The 27063-nt window shown below is 39.3% G+C and overlaps 1 protein-coding gene across 13 annotated transcripts in view; it reads right to left on the reverse strand.

Moving 5' to 3' along the window:
- PIGN (phosphatidylinositol glycan anchor biosynthesis class N) overlaps nt 1-27063 on the reverse strand; it is a 106370-nt gene that overhangs the window by 35675 nt on the left and 43632 nt on the right. For all 13 annotated transcript variants that reach the window (XR_012833916.1, XR_012833913.1, XR_012833914.1 and 10 more), the window contains exons 10-18: nt 26372-26431; nt 25203-25295; nt 23280-23335; nt 8817-8895; nt 6413-6595; nt 3023-3159; nt 1881-1980; nt 1664-1756; nt 171-262 (exon numbers count right to left, since the gene is read on the reverse strand). Coding sequence is in view for 9 of the 13 variants with exons in the window: in XM_075744894.1 (XP_075601009.1) it covers nt 171-262; nt 1664-1756; nt 1881-1980; nt 3023-3159; nt 6413-6595; nt 8817-8895; nt 23280-23335; nt 25203-25295; nt 26372-26431 (893 nt within the window). In the remaining 4 variants the exon portion in view is untranslated. The remainder of the gene's footprint in view (nt 1-170; nt 263-1663; nt 1757-1880; nt 1981-3022; nt 3160-6412; nt 6596-8816; nt 8896-23279; nt 23336-25202; nt 25296-26371; nt 26432-27063) is intronic.

Here is a 27063-nt window from a genome sequence, read left to right on the forward strand (position 1 = left end):
TACATTAGTGAATAACTGAGGTCTCTATAATCACGTTATTTAAATTCTGAATTTCAATACCTGTCTCAGCCAGCTTTCAATAATACAATTCCTCACATATATCAAAAGTCAGCCTAAATTTTGAATATCAAAGAAGGAAATAAGTTTAAAGAACAAGATTATATTCTTACACCAGAGGAATGTTTGGTTCTCTTCCTACAACAGGCATTAAAGGAAATATTGCCAGGAGCATACAGAGAAGAGTCCAGATCAATGCTGTTGTCTAAAAGAAGAAAAAAAAAAAAAAAAGGAATTTTGTGGAGGTCACGTGGACAGACAATTATCTAACCAAAAAAAAATACTTCAGCGAACTACTAACAGCTATTATCATCTCCCACAGGCAAAAAACCTTGCACATATTCAGAGTAAAATTAACTGAAAAAAGGGCCCAGGGTCATTGGTATTACAGTACTTCAATTTCATACAGAAAAGAATCTCATTTACACAGCTGTCAAAATCCTATCAAAGACAATGAGAATTAAAGCTAAGCTTTTATTTAAAACACTTTCTCAAAGTGTGGCCTTCACACACATTGCAGTCGTCAGAAATCTGATGAGTAATCTTATGGAAGAAATGAATAAAACCAATCTCATCAGAGTTTGCAGCAGCTAACTAATCACCTATTCTCCAGCAACAGGGTAACATTTTCCAGTCTTTGAATCTGAATGCCATTTGATTTAACCACCATAATCATCTAAGCAGTTCTCTAAATTCTTTGCTAGGAGAAAAAACCCAAACCCATCCAAGGTATTTTACTCTAAATAAAGACATTAAGAGCTGTACCACTTGAGCTTGAAAACTTTAAGTCAGATTCACGTTCCTAGAAGGAAATTTTCAGTGCTACAAAACATCTTTTGTGTATACTCAACTTTAAGACAAGTTACACGATTACTCGAACAGAATAAAAAAATTTGTAAATAAAGATGTACAAGCCTCCATCTTGACAGTTCTTGCAGAGCAAGACTTAGCAATTTGACTGTCATTTTTTTTGTTTTATTTAAAATGTTAATGTTACCCCAGTACTCTAGGTTTTAGGTATCCTGTGAAATAAGAGATGTTTGAATAAATGAATGGAAGAAATGTCTCTTATATTAAAGGTTGTGCCACTTCACACCCATATCTACAAAAGCGGAGGTTTTTTCCTGGAAAAAAAACAGTACAGAAAGCTGCCTCTGAGGAACAATGTATGCCAGCTGATTGCAGATAATATGGATTGACAAGCATTTTTCAGTTATCATTTTTTTTTCAATAAATTATCATATTACTTGAATGGTGGCACTTTCACCAACCATGTGTGTCAATGCTTTTGCCACTGTGACAATTTGATAAACGATGTGCATTTCATACTTTAAGTCCAGCATTTTTTAGTTATCATTAACAAAAGAAAACTGTTAACTCATAGCTACTCCGAAATTCTTAAGCAGTCTTATTACTTATCTTGTATAACAGATCTATCCAGATTATATTAAATTCCCTTGCCTTGCTACATGCTGCTCATGACAGAGATCAGAGTAAGAGCATAACTGAACAAGAATCTAAAGCAGCATTCTGAAGAGACCACATCCTAAGATGCAAATCAGCTGTTAGCCATTTAAAATGCTCTTTAAGCAAAGCAATACAGTACCTTTGCTTGAACCCACAGCTGTGTGATCACTGGCCAGCCAGCAAAGACAAGAAGACCAACAGTAAGTGTAGAGCGGTAGAAAAAGCTGAAGACCTAATAAAAAAAAAATCCAACAGAAGACTGAAAAACAAGCACATTAATAAAATTTAAAATTCCTCAAAAAGGTAGAATGCTAGCAATGAGATACTCTGTTGATACATGTGGATAAAATACTTACTAGTATTTCAATTCCCAGTACACAAACCAAGACGAATCCTATAGACTGACCAATATGAAGTGACAAGAGATTTGTGGCAAGGTCTTGAATAACAGGAAGTCTGTTCAAAATGATAGATGACGACAGTAATTATTTAAAAAAAATAATCATAGGATTTTACCCTTGAAGGGCAGGGAGGGGGTCAGAGCATAAAACATGTTTCAGGTATTGCTGATCCTGCCTGCTGTTTAGAAACAGAGTGGGCGATGGCCTGAGGCTCTGTCCGCCCAGTTTTACTTGATATAAAATCTACAATAAAACCCTCCAGCTTTTTCCCCTCCCATTTCTGGCACATCTTCGCCAGTATTTGGACAAGCTTCAGATTACTCTTTATCCAAATCGACTCTGAGTTTATGAACATTTTTGGTTATGCTGTGCTTAATGTCCATCATAAGTGATGAAACATTCAGAAGCTTTAGAGAGAGAAAAAAATCCCCAGTTAACTTTTCCAGTTTTTTATGAGGCAGCTCATTATCTAACTGCGGTTGGTCTCATTTTCTCTGAATAATACCGAGTTGGCATCTACAGAATTGCCAGCAGATTAGGTAAGTAATAGAAATCAGAAGCTAACAAGTATTTTTGGATTTGGAATAAAAGAGACCCAAACAAAACAAGTTTGTTTCAATATCAGAGCACAATCCTCAACATGACTAGCACATCTCCAAAAGCAGCTGGAGTTCAGCATACTTGACACTTTGCAGGATCACACTATTTCAAAATTACTGAAGAAAAGGAACAACCTGTCTCATTTTACAAAAGAAATTGCTGCTACAGGTATTTGCCCAAGATTTTAGCACCCTTTTGCTACAGCTATAAGAGAACTAAAAGCATTTTGTCTTGGAAAGACATTAATTTATTTTTGCTGATAGAAAAGATATCTTCTAGAATTGGCATCTGTATCAGTCTGTTTGGAAACTACTTTATTTGTCAAGTGAAATATAAACCAGAGTCCTCTGGAATGTCTCAGAAAGCATTTCAGGAAGTTCAATAAAATTAATCTAACTTTTTCTCCCAAACTTATGAAAAAAAATTAATTGTCAACAAAAAGGAAGCACAGGCATGGTTTTATAAAACATTCTTTGTAAAATGTATTCTTTACTTACTCTCTCACAACTGCATACCAAAGTGGTACTGGCAAGAGACAGTATACGTAGTATGTCCAAGGACATGTTTGAATCAACAGGAAAAATACAATTACCATTCCAACAAAGGCAAAACCGTAGAAGAGAACAGTAGATTCCTGAAAAACAAATGGTTGAACAAACATTCCTGAGACAGTAATAAAATGTTTTAATCTACACACTATTTTCCATTTGTTAGTTACACAGTAAAGCAAATGTTATTTTAACAGAGCCACTGAAGCTGCCTTGTGTCTATGTACACAACTCTGGACACTGTTTCCAGCCAGATGAAAAAAACCCAACAGTAAGATTTGAAGATCTAATTCTAAATATGTCTCTACATAAAATTGTGCAGTAAAATCAGCACTGGCAAGGCACACTTGTACAATCTGCAAGCCCAATGTATGCAATGTTTTTTATGTTCAATGGATATTTGAAATCCATTGGAAGTCAGGGTCTTGGATAAAAGAACTCTCTTAAATTTAGATTCTAAAACCAGACTTGGAGTGTAACCTTTTGAGTTCAAGTTCATAGCATTACAGTCAAAATGTTTAATGAAAATTCCATTAGCACATGTTTGCTCTTCCTGCTTGAGACAGTTGTAAGAGAACTAATTAAATACAAAGCATTAACTCCTAGTGGAAAAAAACCCAACTCTTCAGGATCTAGGGACAGCTACTGAAGGAGGCTTGCAACCAGCCTTTCACAGGAGAGATGGCCTTACTCAAAGAACCTACAATTTCAGAATACAACAGAGGACTAGAGTTGTACGGCACTAAAAGGTTCCTAGCATAGCTAGAACTGTTGTTATATTTAATCATAACCTACAATGTACTCAAAGAAATACATTCTTGGACTGAGATAGTTATAAGTAGGAACATCAAAGAGACAAAGGAAATTTTTAAAATGGGTAGTCTCAGACAGGTAGGCTAGTCCTGAATCATCAGGCAGCAGCAATCTCTTGTTCGTACAAAGAGGAGCATTTAAACAATCACTGCATTTGCCTTCTACCTGGTCAGTGAACTACTCTTCCTTATGTAGGGACATTCAGATAGCAGAAGAATTACTGGTAAGGGAAGATTATGTACAAGTTTTAAATAAACAATTTTATCTTTATGTATTGCAACTTGACATAGCAAAGGCAGCTTTAGTGACTCAGCAGTCTTCAGTGTATTGTGTAGATAATGACTGAAGACAGTGTTTTCTTCTACATGAATGCCAGTTTCTTTGAATGAGTTATGTAGACAGATATGCAACTATGTTAAATATGCTGAGAAGAAAAGACATTCAATTAGCAGTTCACATGGATGGGTTAGCATTTTTTCTGGTCATTCCCCCCACCTCCCTGGTAACTGACATACAACTGCCTTGATCTAAACTGACAGCAAATGCAAGTTCTAAATGATTTTTAAGATAGAATTTCTGCTAAGATATGCCATTAAAGTAAGAAAAAATGTCATATAGAAAGCTGACCTAATACAATTTTATTAGTTTTAAATTTTACATTTGCTGACATATAGACAGAAGGAATATGTATAGATATGATATGCTCACAATATAATTTATCATTGAATGAGTAAACACATACAAACAACATTTTATTCAATATAGACACATAAATATTAGAGAGTCCACTATGGTTGGTCATGCATTGAAAATGCAAACCAGATTTGCATTTTCTGTGGATGTTTAAAAATAGATTAAAAGGTTAGGTTTCTTGCTAAGCAAAACAACACACTAGTCTAAAAGAAAAAAAGTTTTTTCATATGCAACATAAGAAGCCAAAAACTTTTAAAGATGATATATACAGGATATGCAGTTTCATTATTCAGAGGCTCCTTTCAGATTTTATAAGGCTGTGCTTTGCAGAAGACTATTTGTCAATGGTAGATTAGTTTCTCAGCAAAATTCTTTAAGTAGCTCCAATATTAGTTTTAAACCAAATAACCTCCATATATGAAGCATTAGCCTCACACTGTGATCCTCTAAGTATTTAGGAACACTAAAAAAGGTTTTTACAGAAAAGGGCCTCTTACTAAAACTGGGGAAAGAAAAATTCTATAGACAAAGAGCTAAGAAAGCATTTTTTTTCCCAGTCTCACTAGCATAAAATTTGTCTTCAACAAATAAAATCAATATACCAAATGAAAATCTGATGTCAACTAAAAATTTGAAGTTTTTCCTTAATGTAGTTATTAATATGCCCAATACTCAGTGTATTTATTGTAATTACTTTGTTCATATCTAACATAACCTGCATCTTGGATTATTTCTTCTCGGTTATTTGATGAAAGAAAACCTAAATCATGCAGTACAGCACTTTGAATATTTTCCATTTCAATTTTGTTTGATTATTTTCATTAAAGGCCAAGACTATCTCATTTCAGCCAGTAGTAAAAACCTCAAGATAGCATGATAGGAATTTTCTCAGAGTAATATATTGAAGGCAGTAAAGATGCAAAGTGAGTGCTTATTCTCATTTACATTACCAAATGAAACAATTCCTTTTATTCTGAAACAAATTCTTGAAGTTTGGGAGAGTTGTGTCCCCCCCCACAAGGCTTTAATCCTTCTCTAATGAAATGCTAGCTTTTTGCCTGTTCACCTTTTTGAGCTATCTTTTTTTCCTGATGAATGACTGAAAGTAAATGAATTTCCTAGGATTTTGTACTTTGTGAAAAATCAAACCATGATAAAGTTGTTGAAATGAGCTTTGATGTCTTCTGCTGCAACCTTGCAAATCAAAGAGCAAGAGAGCAAGCCAATCTGTGAAACCACAGTTCACCTTTCTATTAAAACAGGTTATACATTTTAAAAATGCCATGATTGGACTGCACAGCTTCTGAAAACTGATTTCACATTGCCAAAGAGGAACAGGAATAAAATCATTTACATGCTAATTTTTTTTTTTGCCTTACCGTAAAGAAGAAGAATCAAAAAGGAAGTCTGAAGCCTGTATTCTTCCAAACAAGTATTACTACAACAGAGTGCTGACTTTAGTACAATTAATGCTGAAAATTGACTTCTGTTTAAAGACAAATCCTCTAACTATTTTAAATCACTATGTTTGCTTACACTTGCATTAGCATCTAGTAAAATGCACAGCTGTAGGAAGGAAAAAAGTGAGAAAGCACTGTATTGCACACTCAAGACTTACACAGCGTAGGAATACTGATCCTAATAAATGGACCAAACAGTAACACTACACAGAATTACAGCAGCTAGAAAACTCCACAGTTTGCCAGTTTCCATATGAAGTTCAAAGAAGTGGAAGGTGTGCAATTTGATCTCCCACACCAAAGAGACTGAGCATACCTATAATGCTGAAAAATGATAGGAAAAAAAAAAAATCATTGCATGTTTCTGACCTACCTTGTTATTAGTCTGGACAGTCTTGGTCAAATTGGTATGGGTCTTGATAATCACCAAAATCACGTAAGTCGTCCAGCCCACAAAGCCCATTGCAATACTCAGACCCAGGAATAATCTATCGTAAGTATGGTAATAAGACAAGCCTTTCAAAGCAAGGTTAATCAGGGTTTTGCATAAAGATACCTAGAGGCAGACGAAACATATAAGCAAAAGTTTAGAATAGTGTAAACTCCATTTCACAAATTGACCTGGCAACAAATGGAGCTCAAGCAGCTCCGCCACTCTTGGCATGCATGTCTTTCCCTGCACACAGGTACACTGTTTGGGCCAGCACCAACTGCTGGACTACACACTGCTTTGCACTCCTGTTGGACATAAAGTCAACCATCATTTGACTCCTTTGTTCCCCCCCCAGCCATGGTAGTGGTCAGATGGTGAAAGCTACGCAGATAGCACACCTTGAACACCACCTACTACCAAGCATATCTTTCCCATGAGCATTTGATCATATATATATATATTTCACTATAAGTGACCTCCCAAAAAAACAGTCACATGCTTCTGAAGGCACAACATTTACATAGGAGGAAGAGGATTATGGATGGAGCTAAAATATGGTCAGTCTCCACTCTCTAATACCTGCTTCCTGGGGTTTGATGTCCTCCATTTCATTAGTACCTGATACTCCCAGTGCTTTGCCTAAGCACCAGAGGTGAATTCAGAGACTGAACTGGAGCCCCAGTTTCATTCACAAGACAGTTGTTTGGGCCTTTGAGAACGCAAAGCATTTGGACACAAGAAGGGTTGTACCCAGTCTAATCACAGGTCCCCTCACTCAGTCCCTCCACTGGGGAGACACCATGATAAAGAGAGTGGTTTTTCCCACCATGTCATTCCTTACACAGAGGTGTGCTGACCCCTGTGATTTACCCAGAGATGGGAAGCTCAGCTGGGTAACTTGTGGTCACAGAGGATTCTCTGGTCATTAAAAGATCTGTAAGGAAGAGTGTAAGTTGAGTATACATGATGATTCTTCTTTATATGTCCAGGTATCCAGTTGGGACTTAATAGCCAGAATCAACAGAAAAAGCCATGTCAACAACTGCAGACATGATAAGTCTGCCAATGGGCAAGCTCACCCAAAATCACATCATTCCTCAGGATACAATTATGAATGCATTATTTCCAATGCACAGAGCTGCAGAGTTGAGGAAACAAAGAATCATCTATACTCCAGCAGCTGGCAATGCACCAACCTTTCTGCATTGCGATGTGCAGGAAGCCGAGGATAACCAGGGCACAGGCACAAGCCAGATGTGTTAGTGATCAAGAGTGAACTTGAACACATGGGGCACTCAAGTGAACAACAGGTAAAATTTATATATAACCAACAACACAAAGTCGCAGGTTCTACTGCTGAAATGTAAAATGTCTCCTCTAAGTATGTGTGTGACAGTCAAGTAGTAGTATTAGCAAACCAAAAAGAAAACTTGCTCCTACAGCAAAATAAATCCATTGATTTAAACTGAGCTATTTCCGATTTACAATGAGGTAAATAAAAAGGCACAAGGTATAAAATAGATTTAGCTGTCCTGTGCATAAAATAGTAATTTATTACTCTGAGAAACATATTAGGGAAAAAGAAGAGCTGAATCCTAACACATAATGGAACATCCTTCCATGCATCCAGCAGATTAAATGTAATCTTACATATTCAACTTTTTAATGTACTTTTAAACACAAAAGTCAGTGACCAAACTAAACCTGCTAAAATGAAAGACTTCTTTGTATCATTTAGCTCTACAAATTATTTCTGTGAATGTCAGAATACAAGCACTGGTGAACTGCACCCATCAAGTACCCTGTCGCACAGTAAGTAGTAGCAAACACTTGAGAAAGTAATACCTGTACTGGGAAGCACAGATGGTTCCCAGTCTCTGACAAACTGAAACGTGAAATTAAAAACAAGAACAGCTGGTTCAGGTAAAAGAACAAAGCAAAGCAGGAACTATGATGGAGCAAGACATCATACTTTTTTTCATGCAACTAGCAGCCTAAGAAGTGTGAACATGAACTACATTCCTCAGTTTCTCTCTCAACTTACCCTTTTCTACAGGGGAAAAGAAAAACATACACTCTGTGTTAGTATAATATGGAATGGTCACAAACAGCTTAAGAAGTATGAAGAAAAAAATACAGCAAGTCAGTATTATTGACTAGAACTGATGTCAAAATGCAAAATTTTGGAGACTTACAGTGGGATTTTATTTGTGTTAATGAGGTGTATCATAAGGAAGGAAAAAAGTTATTTCCCAGTTTCACTTCAAGTTAAATCTAAACATTTACATATAATAAAAGTTCCTGTAAAAAGTTTATAGAAGGCATACAGCAAAAACAGACTTACCGCTTCATCGTACCTCTGCTGCTGAATATATAGTCTTGTTTTCTTTAAGAAGTTGATCTGTTCCGAATCAGAAAGTGGTCTGTACAACAATACGAAGAGATATTAATGTTTCTTCTTCTCACAAGCAGAGGAAGAGGCAGAAAAAATTAACTTTGTAGTAAAAAAATTACTCTGGAATGAAACATACCAAAATATTCTAAACTTTGCTAGAGGTAATTAGAGGTAACTGGAATTAATCCATTCCTCTACATTCCTTTTCACACTTGTATCAACACTGTTGCTATCTAACATCCCAAGATCTTTGCATTACGAAACATTTCTTTTATGTAGGTGTTCCCATCTAATACTGCTGAAAATTATCTCCTTTGTGCATTAGTCTTAACCGTTGATCTGGAGAAGAAGCACTGCACATACAAGAATTAAGCAATTTAACTGATTTGATAAATGGTTGTAAGAATTACATAAGCCTGTCAGTGTCGGATGAATTGTTCAGGTTCCACACTAACAGCAGATGATGCCTAACAATCTTCTCTTTGAAAAATAAGAACTTGTCTCCTGTTACAAAGGGAGCTGTTACAGTCCCCCGGGGATAACGCAGTTACCTGGCTACATCGAGGTCAGTGATACAAATGTTTTTGATTTTAATGTATTTGATCATCAACTTAAATATTTGCTACAATTCTTCCCTTACAGAAAGTAGCAACATGGAGAAATAAGCCAGTCAACCGACCTCCACCAAACAAACAAAGGGGGAAGGGGACATTTTTCTTGTACCTTCCCCCACCCTCCAAGTTAAGGATAGCGGCAGGATCCTAGGCTTATCCCGGGCAAGTTATAAGCCACAACACAGTCACTGTCACTCTAGACACCACAGGCAAACTATCATGGGTCACAGCTTTCTGACAGCTGGTGAATGCAAACAACAGTTTTCCTTCACGCCTTCCATAACACCGCTGTAGCACAGCATCATCTCCTCAGCATCCCCAGCACACGACGGCCCAGCTGCACACCTCCCTCGCACGTGTTCCTTCACATGCCTCATCCGCAACCACTGACTTCATGTTTCAGGCTCTGCCAAATGAGAACTGGCCCTGGGGTCTCACTCCAACTAGTGAAATCAGCAGCAATCACCTGGGTGGTCGCTCAGCTGAACCAGGGGCAGGTCTCGATCTTATGCAACTACTGCATGGAAATGCCCATTCCCACAGCTCCCACCAAACTCTTGGGAACCACTTCTGCCTACAACCCAGAAGCAGTTGATACTTTATCAACAATGCATATGTATCGACTTTTGAGCCCTGAAATATATTAAAAGGATTTTGTGCCCAAACAATCTGAATTTTTATTACTAATAACATCCTGGTATATTTTGATACTGTTTCTTGTGAGTGCAGAGAGCACAGCAGTATTGTGCAGGGGTCTTCTAAAACATTGGATAATAGCAGCAGCAATGTATTTTACTTTTGAGAAGAGTAAATGAAGTAACTGCAATAAAAAATGTTTGACTGTTCAATCTAGGAAAGAATTGAAGGATGGTATCTATAAACAGGTAGGAAGAGAGAGGTCCTGTGGAAAAGGAAGAGAGGAAAAGATGATGACAAGGTGATGGTAAGTGTTTGATCACCTTAACTTTGGGGGGAGAACAAAGGATTTTAGAAAACAGACTTGAAAAATAGCAGAGAAAGTGTTGGTTGTTCCTGTGAAAGCCAACCCCAGGCTGAGGGGTACCAGCAAGCAGCCAGCAAGCGCGCACCAAGGCTGATGATGACTCAAGTTAGAATCAATTCTTCAAGTAGGCGAACCAGACCCAAGTACTGCCTGAAGGAAATCTATAACCCTCAAGTTTTGCTAAGTTTTTTGGCAGGGGAGAAGGAGCAAAACACCAAACCAAAGTGGGAGTTTTCACCATGTGTGGAGATTAATAGGAGGAAAAAAGGTATCTTAGCTTTTAGGTAAGGATTTTAAAAATCTGCAATAAATATTAAGCAGCTTTATTTAGGACTTAAATACACCCAAGATATTCCTATGTTCACTGTCTCATTTTTATTGTTTTACACATACAATTTTCTGTGGAATTTATACTTACATTCAATGCAAATTTGCAATATGCTAAAATTATCTTTCAGTTCATATCTTCAGTTATTTAGCTATAAACCCCTTAATTATCTTTTTACTCTCAATGAATCATTTTACTGTTAATGAACAATAGCCCTTACCTATTCCTTCTTAGATGACAGCACCTGGGTTGTCTGTACATGGATGGTGTAACAGAATAAATGGGGGTTTTAAACAATAAAGTTTCAGTAAGTCAAATGTAGAAGGCAATTATTTTGTGAAATGGGGTTACTATTAGCAGGTGCATTGTTAATTTTCAACAGTTAACATCACAACACACATTTTACCTTACTTCCATATGCATGCTTTTCAAGATGCTGAATTTACAATTGTCTACAGATAGGTTTTGTAAAGTTCATGAACTCCACCAGACAATAAGGACTGCTCATATATAACTGTAGCAAAATGCAAGTTTTATCCTGGATGTAAGGGCTGATCATCATCTTAACATCTTTTTGCCTCCTTTTGTATTAAGCAAAAATTCAAAGAAGTGATTGGAGAATTTTGCATCTCACACCAGACTAGAAGAGTTAAAAAATATGCTGATTATCTCTCGGTCAAGAAATGGGTATAGTTCACCATAAGCAGTTTATCATCCATTGAGGACCCTGACTCACTTCCTAAAGCTGACAAATTAGAGGAGCCCCTTACTAGACATAGCAGAAAGCATAAAGAGAAAAAGCTGAGCCATGAACAGAAGTGGGAAGTTGCCTACAGGGAGAAGCCAGGAACTTCAGAAATCAAACTTACAAGACTCATCAAACAACAAAACCTCAAGGAAAATTTAAATCTGAGAAGTTAAAGCTCGAACTGTTCTTAGCACCACTTAATTTTAACTTACTTAAAAGATTTCAAATATGAGACAGGTAGTGTTAGAAAAGAATAATCTGATCAGTTATTTCCCTGTGTTTTAGTATGCAACATGCCAGAGGCACTACTGGTATGTCAATGTATTCTCTAGGTCGCTTAATGCACATATCCACGCAATTAATATTAATAGTAATGAAGTGAATTTACTGATCATTATTAGAAAGATTCTGAACTCTGTAAAGAAAACTAAGATAGGTATGTATATGCTCTTCCCAGCTACCCATCACCAAAATCCAGTTCTAACAAATTCAAATGAATAGCCTTGACTAGTAAAATCAAAAGTCCTTTTCCATAACACAAAAATACCTGTCCTATTAATTAACAAACACACATAAAGAGAATTCAGTCAGTTGACTCAACTCTGTTCTCCTTTTCTTGAAAGTATTGCAAAACACATGCACTGTAAAGTGTAGTACTCTGAGATTTAACTTAAAAGAAAAACGAAGAACTCTATGGGTACATATATTATAAACACACATGCATTCACAATTTTATCAGGATTCTAAAGACTTAAGATTACATTCTTCACAGAAAAGAAAGGCGGTTCTAGAAGAGTAATTTTGTTTTTCATGATGGCTATCAGAGATGAACCTTATAGTTCCAGACAGAAATCACAGCTTCATCCATGAATAAACATAATTAAGTATGCAACAAAACAATTGGGATAATTGTGCAAGTGCTTGTAAACTATCCCTTCTGAGATGTTAGCTACCCTTGTCATAAGTATACCTGACAAAATTAATTTTTCCAACACATCATTCACGCTTCATATAAGTTATTTGACATCACTAACAAGACGACTGTGACAAAGTGCCTTCATCATAGCAATGGTGAAGTATGTTCACCATAGGTCAAGGAGACTTCTCTTGGCGAGTCAGACTTGTTCAGGATCACACTACAGAACTTACCACTCCCAAAGGCACAGGTAGCATGCTGCAGTCAAATCATGACATAAAACTCTTGGAACAGAAGGAAATGTCTTGCAAATGCATCTGTATCCACCACTACTAGTTTGTTAATTTTATTATGCCTGGTTATTTGGGATTTTTAGTCATTTTATTGTACAGTAACTTTTCCAGAATTCTACTATAAAAAGTAATGACTTAGGATGTGTAGTAGTTTAACACTTAAAATGCTGCAGACTTAATAATTAAAATCAAGGAAGCATCACAGACCTGCAGATGTAACGTACAAAGAGAAAGGCTGACATCTTTGCCTAGGTCACTGTCAGATGAAAACAGATTTATTTCAGCTGTTTCGGGCACACACACTCCAAACTCTATCTACCTGACTATTGTCAGCTCATGCACATCTACACTCTTCTGTCATTGCCTTTTCACTCTTGCCATCGGAAGAAAAAAAAAAAATCACTCTGCATCCTACAACTCTTTGAGAGTGGCAAGATTTGCAGGAGACATAGTGATCACATTTCTGTGACCCATATCCAGCAGCAGATCAGAAGCAGCTGCTCAGCGGACTTCAGTCTTTTAACTTTTCATATTGGCTTTTTGGGGGATGGAGAGAAAAGGACTAACTACTCCTGTTGATGCAAAACTAAAAAAGCACGAGGATAAGGATATACATCCCTTAAACCTTGTGACAGCCCCAAGATGGAGGCAAGGCCATCTGAATAAAGCCTGCTAGGATTTTGTATGGGTTACCTTCTCCTGAACACCATGTAAGGCAGACCTTCTCACTTGCTTTGCTATGAAATTTCTAACTCCAAAATTGTTAGCAGTAAAAGAGGCATCAGACTGCCACTGTTCAAACAACTCCACCAATCCCTCCTGCCAGAAGGTTCTTGGCCTCTTCTCCAGAAAGGCCGCCCCGGAATCTTAGTAACTTGCACTCTGAAAAAAATCCCTGGGGTTAACATTGCCCCCTCTTGCCATGAAACTCTTCCACTGACACCATCCCGCAGAGCGGCCCAGGCCTCTGCTGCCCAACCCTGTCCCCCCATCACTTGGGCGCTGAGCAGGGCAGGTGTCAGTGCCTCCCTGCTCTCACCATGGGAGAAAACTGCCAGCAGGAGAAGCAGTTGAGTATGTTCAAACTCTGTTTGCCACCCATCCCTCTGTGAGAGGGCAACCTTTTTTCTTTTAAGCAGCATTAAAAAGCACTGACTGTTGCATGCATCAGGCACTCCAAAAGAAAGAAAAGGAGTAAGAAAGTCAGTAAGAGGCTCCTGTTTTAAATTCTGAGGTTTTTGTTCTTTAAGGTATAATGAAATGGAGGGAAGAGGGAACACACACTTCCACAGGCCAAACAGTAAAAAGCATCTTTACTGACACATTGCAAAAACCTACCAGTACATGTATGCTTTTGTATTCAGATTTACAAGCATGCAAAGGAGGAAACAGCAGGACAGCAGTGAAACCACAGGAAGTGATCTGACTGCTAATGGTCTAATCCTGGACTGTCAAGTTCTAGGAATTAAAATAGCCTTTTCATTTCCACAAATCAGCGTCCCTGATGCAGCATATTCACATACTCGACAGCAAAGTGCTTTAGGATATTTATGTAAATCCTTTAGATAGCAGAGATGAGAGAAAAAGGAGCGGGCAAGCTAACTGCCAGCTGCTAATTCACTGAACAGAGAGAAACATTAAGATAACTGGGCTGCACACAGCAGATTTTGCATGCAAACTACTACGGCAAGAGCTGCGGACAACCAGAGGCCAGGAGGGAGGAGGCCACACTCTGAAGCTGTCCCTCCAGCCTGCTCACAGCAGAACTGAGAAGCTGGAAGCAGGCATCTAGCAGGGGCAGGGGGTTGCCTGAAGAGCCAGCAGGACATGATGCAGCTGCCTTGGAAAGGGAAACTACTTTATAGGGAAGATGAAGATCCTTGAAGGAAAGGAAATGCACCATTTTTAAAGCCTCCGCTATTTCAGTACTGCAGTGCTGACTAAATAACAATGTCCTACCTATGCAGTAGTCAGCCCTTATCTCTGCAAAATGTATGATGGATTTATGTCATACATTGAGCTGGACCTAGATATCTGCAGATCTTCTGCTCCGTGATCCTACATGCCAAACCTAAGCCGTAGGAACCATTTTCTAACCAGTCACATCTGCAGCGGGCAGCTTGTGCTGCATTTGGGCAGGTACCTAACAACAGGGCCCCATGGCCACCAAAACACACATTTGGGCAGGGCCCCCAAACTGATCCTGGCCAGGAGACCATCAAGGAGCCGGTGATCCACCTAACAGTTAACCTGAGTAGGCCCAGGCCTGTGCTGCCTGTGCAGCATGGCTCCAGGCTGTGCTGCACAACTCCTTGGCTGCAGGACAAACCCAGCTGGCTTGGGGTAACCGACGATCCTGCACGCAGCTCCCAATCCACACCTGTGATTATACCACCTGCCTGTCCTCCTATTTACCCAGAAGTGCAGCAAGGAGTTCTCATGTGAGCCTCCATTCTGTTTGACAGTAGAAATGATTACTAGAGTTGATTTCTTACAAGAAAATCATATACTAGCTTGAACGACCAAAAAAACCCAAGGAACTTCTCCACAGACAGGATCTGAGCAGCACCATGGGAAAACCACCCATCTGGGCTCCACCTGATGCTGCACGAGCACAGGGTACTCAGCATCTGAAGGGACATACGATTTACTTGCTATCTATATTCTTTTTTTTTATATTATTAAAAGAGCTATTTTATTAAGCTATTTGTTATTAAGCCTTTCTTACTGAGATCCAGAAAGAGCCCTGCATTGTCTCTTTCACCTCACGCCCCAGCACAGAACATCCTCTGCCCATCCCATCTCACCACCTGCCTGTACACTCTCATTGCATGAATCTTAGAATTATAGAATGATCATCTAGTTCCAACCCCCCTGCCATGCGCAGGGACACCCTCCACTAGACCACATTGCCCAAAGCCTCATCCAACCTGGTCTTAAACACTTCCAGGCATGGGGCCTCCACAGCCTCTCTGGGCAACCTGTTCCAGCACCTCACCACTCTTAACAGTAAAGAATTTCTTTCTAACATCTAATCTAAATCGACCTTCTCTTAGTTTAAACCCATTACCCCTTGTCCTGTCACTACACTCCCTGATAAACAGTCCCTCACCATCTTTCCTGTAGGCTCCCTTCAGAAACTGGAAAGCCGCAATTAGATCTCCCCGGAGTCGCCTTTTCTCCAGGCTGAACAACCCCAACTCTCTCCGCCTGTCCTCATAGGAGAGGTGCTCCAGCCCTCTGATCAGCTTCGTGGCCTGCTCTGGACTCATTCCAACAGCTCCATGTCTCTCCTGTACTGGGCCCCCCAGAGCTGGACGCAGTACGCCAGGTGGGGTCTCACAAGAGAAGAGTAGAGGGGGAGAATCACCTCTTCTTTTGATGCAGCCCAGGACACGGTTGGCTTTCTGGGCTGCAAGCGCCACTGCTGGCTCATGCTGAGCTTCAACCAACACCCCCAAGTCCTTCTCCTCAGGGCTGCTCTCCATCCATTCCTCACCCAGCCTATAGTCGTGCTTGGGATTGCCCTGACCCACGTGCAGGACCTTGCACTTGGCCTTCTTGAACTTCATGCAGTTTGCACAGGCCCACCTCTCAGGACTGTCAAGGTCCCTCTGGATGGCATCCCTTCCCTCCAGCATGTCGACCACATCACACAACTTGGCGTCGTCGGCAAACTTGCTGAGGGTGCACTCGATCCCACTGTCCATGTCGCCGACAGAGATGTTGAACGGTGCCGGTCCCAATACCGACCACTGAGGAACACCACTCATCACTGATCTCCACTTGGACATCAAGCCATTGACTGCAACTCTTTGCATTCAGCCAATTCCTTATCCACCAAGTGGTCCATCCATCAAATCCATGTCTCTCCAATTTAGAGACAAGGAAGTCACGCCGGACAGTGTCAAATGCCTTGCACAAGTGCAGGTGGATGACGTCAGCTGCCCTTCCCTTATCCACTGACGCTGTAACCCCATCATAGAAGGCCACCAAATTTGTCAGGCACGATTCGCCCTTAGTGAAGCCGTGTTGGCTGTCACCAATCACCTCCTTATTTCCCATGTGCCTGAGCATAGTCTCCAGGAGGATCTGCTCCATGATCTTGCCAGGCATGGAGGTGAGACTGACCAGCCTGTAATTCCCTGGGTCTTCCTTTCTTCCCTTTTTAAAAATGGGGGTTATGTTTCCACTTTTCCAGTCAGTGAGAACTTCGCCAGACTGCCAGAAGCCTCACAAGTTCCAAGAAAATGCCAAAGGGAAATAGAGAAATAAAATATCACAAGATTTATGTGTATCTTATACATTAGCCTCTTAGCTCCTTCTAAAGACCTTACCTACTTCCTACTTGATAGTAAATCCAATTATGTCCTCTCCTCCTGCGCAGAAGCCGCTGCCAGTAAGCTTTTCATGTAAAAACTAAAAGCTCCTGAGCACGCTGCTGAAACCCGAGAGCAGCAGGATGCCTGCTTTCTAAGAGGATTGCATCCTCCCTGAGCAGCATTTAACAGAGTGCTTCAGACACAGCCCATTCAGTGAAAGAGAAGTTGACATTTTTGCCAAAGAACATACATTTTACAGCACAGGCATTGATTTCTCCTTCAAGAGATAATACAGCTACCATTCAATCAGGGTTTGTGGGTTGTTTTTTTTTAAAATAATACAAAGCCATTATTTCCATTTGAGCACTTTTGTCTCTAGAGCACTGCATTTCTCTTTTTTTACATGTATATACAGAGGTTCGTAAAGCCGAGGGTGGAGGGGAGAGGGCTGCCAGCCTGCCTCCCCAACATCAACAGGCTAAAGGTGCCCACACTGCCCTGCTTGTACCAGCTGCCCCAGAAGCAGGCTGAGGCCTAGATTCCCACCTGGTAAGACAGTGGGGACAAAGTAGAGAAAGGAAAAAGCTGGCAGCTTTTCCAGGGTTCACTATAAATTGACAGAAGCTGCTGTCCCTCATTCTTGACCATAGGATAAAGCGGTTGAAATGTCTTCCTGGATAAATCAGTGCCTCTGGTAAATCAAGGTTCCTCCAGAGACACAAAGTATTCAGATAAATGGACAGGGAGAGTAATCACTGTTGGAAATACCCTTCCCTGCTGCAATAGCTTCACCCTTTCCCCCTGGCATTCAGTCCTTTATGTTTCCTCTTGCAATGCATTATCGCATGTATCACAAATATCTAGCATACTACCATTTATTTAAATAAATGCCATTTACTCAAAACAAGAACAGAAGGCTTCAAAGGATGTACTATGTTTACAGACATCTTAAGGAACCCTGCCCCACTTAATGGTGGTGGAGAAATCACTTGTTTCACTTTGCTCCAAATGTCAATTTTGTGGAAATAGCTATTATTTAAGTTTTGAAAGGCCATCAGAGGGAACAATGCAGTGCTGTACCTTCAGTCAGAGAAAGGAAGAAAAGAGAGGTATTTGTACATATAGCATTTCTTTGAAGTTGCTGTATGTCTTCAAAGACACTCTACATTATGAACAAGCTCTTTTCTTTCACCATGACAAATACATGATGCGTAATTATGTGGAAAGGCTCAGGCTACATGACTGATACTTCCTTGCATCAAATACATGCAGATGTTTAAGGGAGTTCTATCTCAATTCATATTGGAGGGTAGAGGAAAGGGAAAGGGCTACATTTTCATACAGTGAGGGAGAGGGACATTTTTATTTAATAGCTGTACACTGCACATTAAAAATGCAGTGACTTTCTATATAACTATGCAAGCTATAACTTGATTATACACACAAAGTAAGTATTCAGGATAATTAAAATGTAGTACTCAAGTTACTTTAAAAATGCAACATCAAGATGATACAGGATTTTTCATATATGAGAAGATACAAACTTGACTTTAAATAAGATACTTAAGCTGTTTCCTGTTAAAAAACCCCACCATATTGATATAGACTTCAAGACATTCAACAAAAAAGGACAGCAAGTGGACAGCAAGCATCGATTATAATTCAGCTGCTCATGTCTTGGTTTTTTTTGTATGTGATGGTTCTTAAACTACTGCTTCTGCCATCTTACTGTGAGGCACCAGAACCTGAACAGCTGGATGCACAGTCTTTCCTGAAAGCACTGTATACAACAGGCATACAACACAAAGGACTCCTGTGCTTTTGTGTAATTTAATATCTTCAATCTCTTGTACCTGTTGGGATAATCAAATTGCATTAATCAGTTAAGAGGATTTTAGTGCAACACTGCTGTCCCATCTACTCATGTCACTACGCTGTCCTCCTGCTGCTCCTTGTAGGATTACTTTCACAGCCCAGAGATGCCAGCTTTGGGAATGCTTTTGCAACAGTAGCATCTGGCCCCTTGGCACACTCCTCTTTGGACTGTGCCAGCTCAGCAGTTGCCTTAAGGTACATCAAATGGTCAGAAAGCTAGTAAGATAGTTCACTATCCTGGACATCAGTTTTCCTCTGTCAGCAATCTTCAGATTTGTCCTCAGCTCTTCCTCCAAAGCATCTGGCATCTTGGTACCTGCGTTTCTTACGCATAAAGGTCAAAGCACTGTCTACATCTCAGAATCCTGGTAAAAAAAGCCTCTGATTTTGCTAAGCAAATAATTTTTGAAAACATGTCTTTCAGAGCTGGGAAAAAAAAGGTAGGGAATGGAAGCAGGAAGGAAACTCATTTCAGACAGTAAATCCCTTCAGGTATCCAACTGGAACCGCAGATAAGGATTCTAAACAAGTATTCAATATCAGCAAGAGACACTGTTCTGCTCTTGCATATTCATTCCCCTGGGAGCAGGTTGTGCACCTTGCTTTGCACAATCAGCAGGCACTTGCAGCTGAGCTCTTTCTGAAATGTATTCGCAACAGTTTCACAGGTAGCCTCAAGATACGCTTTTATACAGATTTGTTCCTTGATGAAGGCACTTTGACAAAATGAAAATGGCATTACTGGCAGCCAGACACATCCTTATTAATAGATACAGTTATCCAAATTCTAACCTGCCTCAAACCTGGTCAAGTAGACACTATTGAAGTTTCTATCACACAACACAATCATCAGCTCCATTCTCCTCATCATTATATACCTGACAGATGGATTTCAGAGAGAGATGCAATTTAGATCCAAGTAGAAAAGGGCACATGTCTAATGGCCTCCTTCATTCCCTGTCCATTGTGCCAGCCACACTTCTACTAGGGACGAGATTCCCTGTGGAAATCAGATTTCTATCAATTCAAGAAACTTTCTGTTGCCAGCATCGTGTAAATAAGGAGTAAAAATAGGCTTGCAATGCACATCATATATATACGAACTAGCTTAATGCTTTTGGTGCAATATATTCAACAAAAACATTAGTTTTTAAGTTATGGCATCTGAAGGTCATGAACAATTTTCTAGTCACTTGGTAATAAAACATTTGAAATGCAAGCCCGAAAACAGGATTTTCCACACAGAATATTAAAAGAAACTTTTTCATACTATTTCTGGTTGAAAACTTAAGTTGAGGTTTTTAAGTTGTAGTTTATAAACAACACGTTATTTGTGAACATATTCCCCCCCCTCCAGATAAACACATCTTCAATAGTAATTATATCAACTCCTCTGAAACCAGAATGTCTCAATCTGAAATTTTAAATTCAGATTTCTTCTGGAACTTATATCTACAGTTTTGTTATACAGAGTTTACTCAATTACATAATTTAAATTATTTAGGAAAGGCAGTTCTTACAGATATCTTTGTTCATGTTCAGGTTATCAAGATGCTGAAACACACATAAAATCTATAATATTCCAAACCAGAAAATTTACATTTTCAATTTCTACATAACTTGACAGTCCCAAAGGACTTCAAGCATCAATTATGCTTCACTAACCTCCAATAAACTAGGAAGGAATAAGGCATTATGCTGGTGAACACACTTTCTGAGCTTCAAGGTACAGATTTCAGGCACCAGAAAGGATTAAAAAAGGATATAACTCCTTTGTACTCAAATCAATGAACAGTGGTGGAAGAAGCTATTCTTGTCTTAATGAAGGGACAGGAGTGCCTAGCAGAAACACAGCACGGAACTGTGCTCAGCTGCAGCAACTGACAAGGCCAACCATAGATTAACACAAATTAGTGGACAAACCTGCCATTACACTTGGGCTGACAAGTCCGAACAAAATCACAGAACGGTTTGGGTTGGAAGGGACCTTAAAGATCATTGTATTGGTTTTGCATGGCAAGGTTTTGGTAGCGGCGGAGCTACAGGGTGGCTTCTGTGAGAAGATAGCAAAAGCTGCCCCTGTGTCTGAGTGTCACCTCCCTTGACCTACTGGTCACACCTCTTTTGATGTAGCCCAGGACACGGTTGGCTTTCTGGGCTGCAAGTGCACTTTGCTGGGTCATGTTCAGCTTATCATCAACTAACACCCCCAAATCCTTCTCCTCAGGGCTGCTCTCCATCCATTCCTCACCCAGCCTATAGTCGTGCTTGGGATTGCCCTGACCCACGTGCAGGACCTTGCACTTGGCCTTCTTGAACTTCATGCAGTTTGCACAGGCCCACCTCTCAGGACTGTCAAGGTCCCTCTGGATGGCATCCCTTCCCTCCAGCATGTCGACCACATCACACAACTTGGCGTCGTCGGCAAACTTGCTGAGGGTGCACTCGATCCCACTGTCCATGTCGCCGACAGAGATGTTGAACGGTGCCGGTCCCAATACCGACCACTGAGGAACACCACTCATCACTGATCTCCACTTGGACATCAAGCCATTGACTGCAACTCTTTGCATTCAGCCAATTCCTTATCCACCAAGTGGTCCATCCATCAAATCCATGTCTCTCCAATTTAGAGACAAGGAAGTCATGCCGGACAGTGTCAAATGCCTTGCACAAGTGCAGGTGGATGACGTCAGCTGCCCTTCCCTTATCCACTGACGCTGTAACCCCATCATAGAAGGCCACCAAATTTGTCAGGCACGATTCGCCCTTAGTGAAGCCGTGTTGGCTGTCACCAATCACCTCCTTATTTCCCATGTGCCTGAGCATAGTCTCCAGGAGGATCTGCTCCATGATCTTGCCAGGCATGGAGGTGAGACTGACCAGCCTGTAATTCCCTGGGTCTTCCTTTCTTCCCTTTTTAAAAATGGGGGTTATGTTTCCACTTTTCCAGTCAGTGAGAACTTCATTGGCTATTCATACCAAGTTTCAGTCATATTTTCAAAGTGATAAATGTCTCCAGCATTACCACTTAAAGCATTCCAACATATCATAAAAAAAAGGAAGACACCAGTCCATAAGGTAATCAATAACTTAGTTCCTTTAAATTTCGCGTTAAGAAAAACACATCCTATTTTACTGAATCAGTCTTATTTCATGAGGAAAGGTAAAATTTAAACAAGAGCTGTGAAATTAAACTAATAGCCTTCCCCAGAGAATCAAAGATGACTGACCACTCTTTCTATATGGTATTTTTGTTCCATACAGATCAGTAAATCCTTTGATAATGCACCTGTCATTCTTAATCAGAATTTTATCTAAAACATTCATTATTTGCCCAAGATTGACTTGACTTGTGTCTCGAGAGACTGTTTTGAACTTCTCCCTTTGAAGAAGCTAGTGATACAAAATAACAGTAAGTCTCTGTTCAGAAAGACAGCAGTCTTATTTAGTGGTTAAACATACTTCACAGAGATTCAAGTATTTTTTACTGTTCCTATGATTTAAAGATCTTAATTAACATCAGTCTTATTTCCCAAAGGAAAACAGCTGCTCTTGGTGGCAAACTGTTTTCAGAGCACTCCACAAACTGAAAGCAGAACTGAACGGTATTATGTGCACACACAGCAAAGCTTTCAGAAAACCTTTCAGGGGGGAAAGGAAAAGGAAAAAAGTAGCTTTAATTGGGTAAGACTGAAGGGTGAGTGGGTCAGTAACTGCTCCATACACTAGAACACAGAGCTCGCTGATACTCAAATCACTACAGAGACTCCTTCACAGCCCTGGAAACACTAACACTAGGCAGCACAAATTCTAAAGATTTTGAGCTTCATTTCTGGATGCAAGGCATTGTGATTGTTTTCATTAGAATTTAAATCACAGAAGAAACAGTTGTTAGTTCAACTTTTACATACATATAAACAAGAACGGATTGTATTTCCTGACCCTATAGGAACTTACACCTCTCAAGGAATGCTAAAAGAAGATAGCAAAAAAAAAAAAAAAAAAAAAAAAAAGTCAGTGAAAACCACCATGCAGTCTATGTATAGCTATATTGTCAAAGGCAAATAATGCTTAATGGAAGACTAAATGTAAGGAATGGATCTTTTTTTAACTGTACTTCTAACCAGAATTTTTAAATAGAAATTAGTTGCAAAGAGTTCATTCTAATGCAAAGTTTCATAGTCAGATAAACACTATCATTTAAAAAAAGCATGACAAGACTGAACTATGCTGTTTTGCATCTTGCTGAAATACCACAGTGATAAGACAAACAATTGTGTAAAATAGATTTAGTATTTACAGGCACTTACTTGAATGGTGTGAACAGAAATGACAATGTAGTTTCCTTTTTCTGACTCATCTTAACCTGCATAAAAAACATTAAACTGTTATATGCAAGTTGCAACAAGACTAAAAATTATATCAGGAATTAAACAAAAAAAAAAATCACAAAAGAGTTCTGAGGCTTTGGAAAAAGAATGAAATCACACTGTTGACATATTGTCTAGGAAACTGGGTGCTATGCTCTTGTATGTGTAACTCCTCTGAGTGCTGAACTAGCATTGCTGGAAACGCAGAACTGCTGTAAAGTAGGTAAAATAAGCTGCCTCACAGCCAGTGATTTTCACAGGACTTCTACAGTTTGTAGGATAAAGGGAAGCTACGGGTAAAAGTGCTACCAGGCTTCAGTGACAGCCTCCCCCTATGAAACTGGTATTATTTATGCCAGGCAGGAACAAGTACACTGTGGCAACGCTGCCAAAGCAATGCTGTTAGATCGATTAACCTGCATATGGATAAAAATAGAAAGTTTTGATGTCATCAGAGCCACTTTGCCCAAAAACATCTTTAAGGCCTCCTGCAGCAGCCTGATTCAAGTCTGACTGCCAGTATAAAGCACCGACAGGAACTTTCTAAGTGCACTGCTCCCAAAACCTTTGACAGCTTGAAGCAGCAACCTGCACACTGCATCCTATCCATCCAAGGTGTCATCCTCTTCCAGGAAGTACAAACCATGGTCAGGTCAGTCTATCACAGGAAAAGTAAAAACCCACTTGGCATGTCTAAGCCAGTGCGCTAATTCTGCTTCAGCAAAGAAACACAAAGGAAATTCACATACAATCCTTCCAAAACAATGCTAGAAACAAGCCAGCCAACAAGAAAATAGATAATTTAGTACTACAAAATGACAGAATAAACTTAAAGAGAAGGACAACCATAACTTTTTCTTTTTTAAAAATAATCCCAGAGACACCAATTTAACTGAAAAAGACCCAAGTCACACCCTTAATTTTCAGAGCAGAGGTCTTCCAACTGCAGAGGTTATATCAGCATGCTTCAACTTCACGTCCAGCCTGCCAGTCACTTCCTCTGCTACATGACAGCTTTCCACCATAGATTTGGAAGTGACACTGCTGCTGACACTGCCATCCTGGTATCCACACAAACTACATTTGGGAGCCTGGCATTCAATGGATAGAAGGTGCTGATGGTGCTAATCTCTTGCAGGTGATTCATCACACGAATTTCCTGACAGTTCTTGTGTGGCTCAGCTTCCTGCCTGTGGAGAGTATGGTTTTCCCTCAGAGTATTTCTATGTCTTGCCAAAACTGTGATTTGGGACTGTTTCTTATTCCACTATCTAGTGAAACAGAACCTTTTGGTTTGGTTTTTTTTTGATTGGACCACATATGTGTTCTCATAATATGACAATATCCAGTATTAGATGAATCAAGACAGAGAAGCCAGAGATGAACACTTGCAAAGCAAAACAACAGATACAACAGAATTAGTTAAAAGTTAATTAGGCCACTAATTTCATTTCTTTAATGAACAGGTGCCCGTTACCTTTTTGATCTGTTTCTATACTGATCCTGACTTAGAGCCTTGTTTCCCAGCCTCTGTTGCAAAGGCAGTATTTCCCTTTTCAGGTATCAGCACTCAGATTATACCTACATACTGCAAGTAGATTTACATTAACATCAATAAACATCAGCATTTATGTTAAGAATCAAAAAAGTTACTCCTTAAAAAAAAGGTGTTTATTAAAGTCTTCCAAACTCCTTCAGATATAGCTCACAGCTAGTCAATCAACATCACTCAGTATGAGCATTCAATTTTAGTCCTTTGAATTACAGCATGTTATATACAGCGTATGTCCTAGTATAATTATTTTACACACAGCAACAACTATTATTCAAAGAAATATTTTTCTTTACCATATGTTTAGTTACCTTAAATTGCTCGAGAATCTGAACAGCATTGGTAAATATGCTCTCTGCTTTGAAATGAGCACTATTGTTCAGATATTCAAGAGGCAGAGTTCCCTGGGGAAGAAAAATACATATATACATAAAAAAATTTAAATGAAGGAACAGGAATTTCTCTAACTCAATGGCAAGCCAAATGAGCAGTAAGAATACTTCAAATTACTGCTGAAATAACTGTAACTCCTTTGAAAATACTCTTCTCATATAATTTCTCAACATTACAGGGACTATTCATAATATCCCAGCTCCTACAGAAACGTAAAAGAGGTAAATAATGGAAGTTATTATTAAAGTATATATCATATAGTAATACAACCTCAACTTTTAATCAGAAGCCATTTTTGAAATGCCTAAAAGTCTTCCATCCAAAGACTTGCCTGGGCCTGACTCACCCAGTACTTGTGACGCGAAAGCGAGCAGTTCCCGTGCCACCCTATGTTGGGCAGCTTTCCTCACATGCATGGCCAGCAGTGAGTGCAGGACAGGAGGACAGAATTTGGGGCAGGCTCCAGAAGAAATATTTTTTAAAAAGTGTGCTGTAAGTAGGTATTTTAAAAATGAAACAAGCTGCATGAAAGCACACTAATGTAATGCTAATTGTCAATTAGATTATTTATGAGACAATCTTTGGACTATGTAATAATATATGAAGGAAATGCAAAGATAAAACCATCTCACAGTGAGGGCACTCACTGTTCACTAGGGGCACAATATATCATCTGAAGAAAGTACACCAGTTTAAACAAGATATAATTAAACATTAAATTGCAGGAACTTATTCACAGACTCAGCTTTCATGATCAAAATCAAGTGTTATTCAAACCATATTGCATTTTAACCATCCCTAATAAACCAAAGTAACAAAAAACTTTTATGTAGCTCAAGAGTATAAAGTTGCAGATTATAAAAGGATCTGCTGCCTTTCCAATTGAAAGCACTATATAATATATAAAAAGATTGAGTTTATGCTCCAAACTGAGGACGTGCATATAAAGCTACAACTACAAGCAGTCTCCATAACCTATAGCAGTTTTCCAAATTTATAACCCTTCCCTCACACGCCTCAAGTCCTGTCCCCAACACCTCTTTGCAAGCAGATTTCTATAACATGGAAAAACGTTTGTACTGCTTACCACAGAATTCAGGGGGAAAGGCACACCGATAAGGGAAGCCATCAGCGGTGCAATATCAGCCTATGCAAACAGAAGCATCCCCATTTTAAGATAGTTTCAGCTTCTAGAGCTAATAAATTCAGTTTAATTTTAATGTACCCACATTTGCAGAAGTAAATGCATAATACTGTGAAGTTATGATACACAAAACTCCTTTATAATATTTTTTTAATTTCCAGTAGTCATCATTGCATGATTAGATTCAAAATGTGAGGCTCCGCTACTGATAAAGCTTCAAAAATGCATTTAGTTTAAAAAGCAAATATAAAACCCCACAGTATTTATTCACAGGAATTCAGTACCTCCTTCACAGCACTCAGAGGCATACCACTTTTTATGACTATTTATACTACAGAAAGAACTAATTTCATATTTACAGTTTTAAGCAGTACACTGAATATACTGCTTTTCACAGCACTCCTTATCCCGTGTTTCCACAGTGCCAATTATTCACTTACTCCCCTTCAGAGGGGGATTCTGCACTTTTACTCATGTCCCAGTCAGCTCTCAGGAAGGCCCCTCAATCTACACCAACACTTCTCATAAAATGTTACCATTACCTTCTACTTGTGATAATAAACACTGGTTCTCACCAGGTTTTGTATTTTCTTTTAATATAAAACTATGCACCAAAATTCTTTGGTTTTCCAGCA

This window comes from Balearica regulorum, chromosome 2, assembly GCF_011004875.1.
Source record: "Balearica regulorum gibbericeps isolate bBalReg1 chromosome 2, bBalReg1.pri, whole genome shotgun sequence".
NCBI classification, from domain to species: domain Eukaryota; kingdom Metazoa; phylum Chordata; class Aves; order Gruiformes; family Gruidae; genus Balearica; species Balearica regulorum.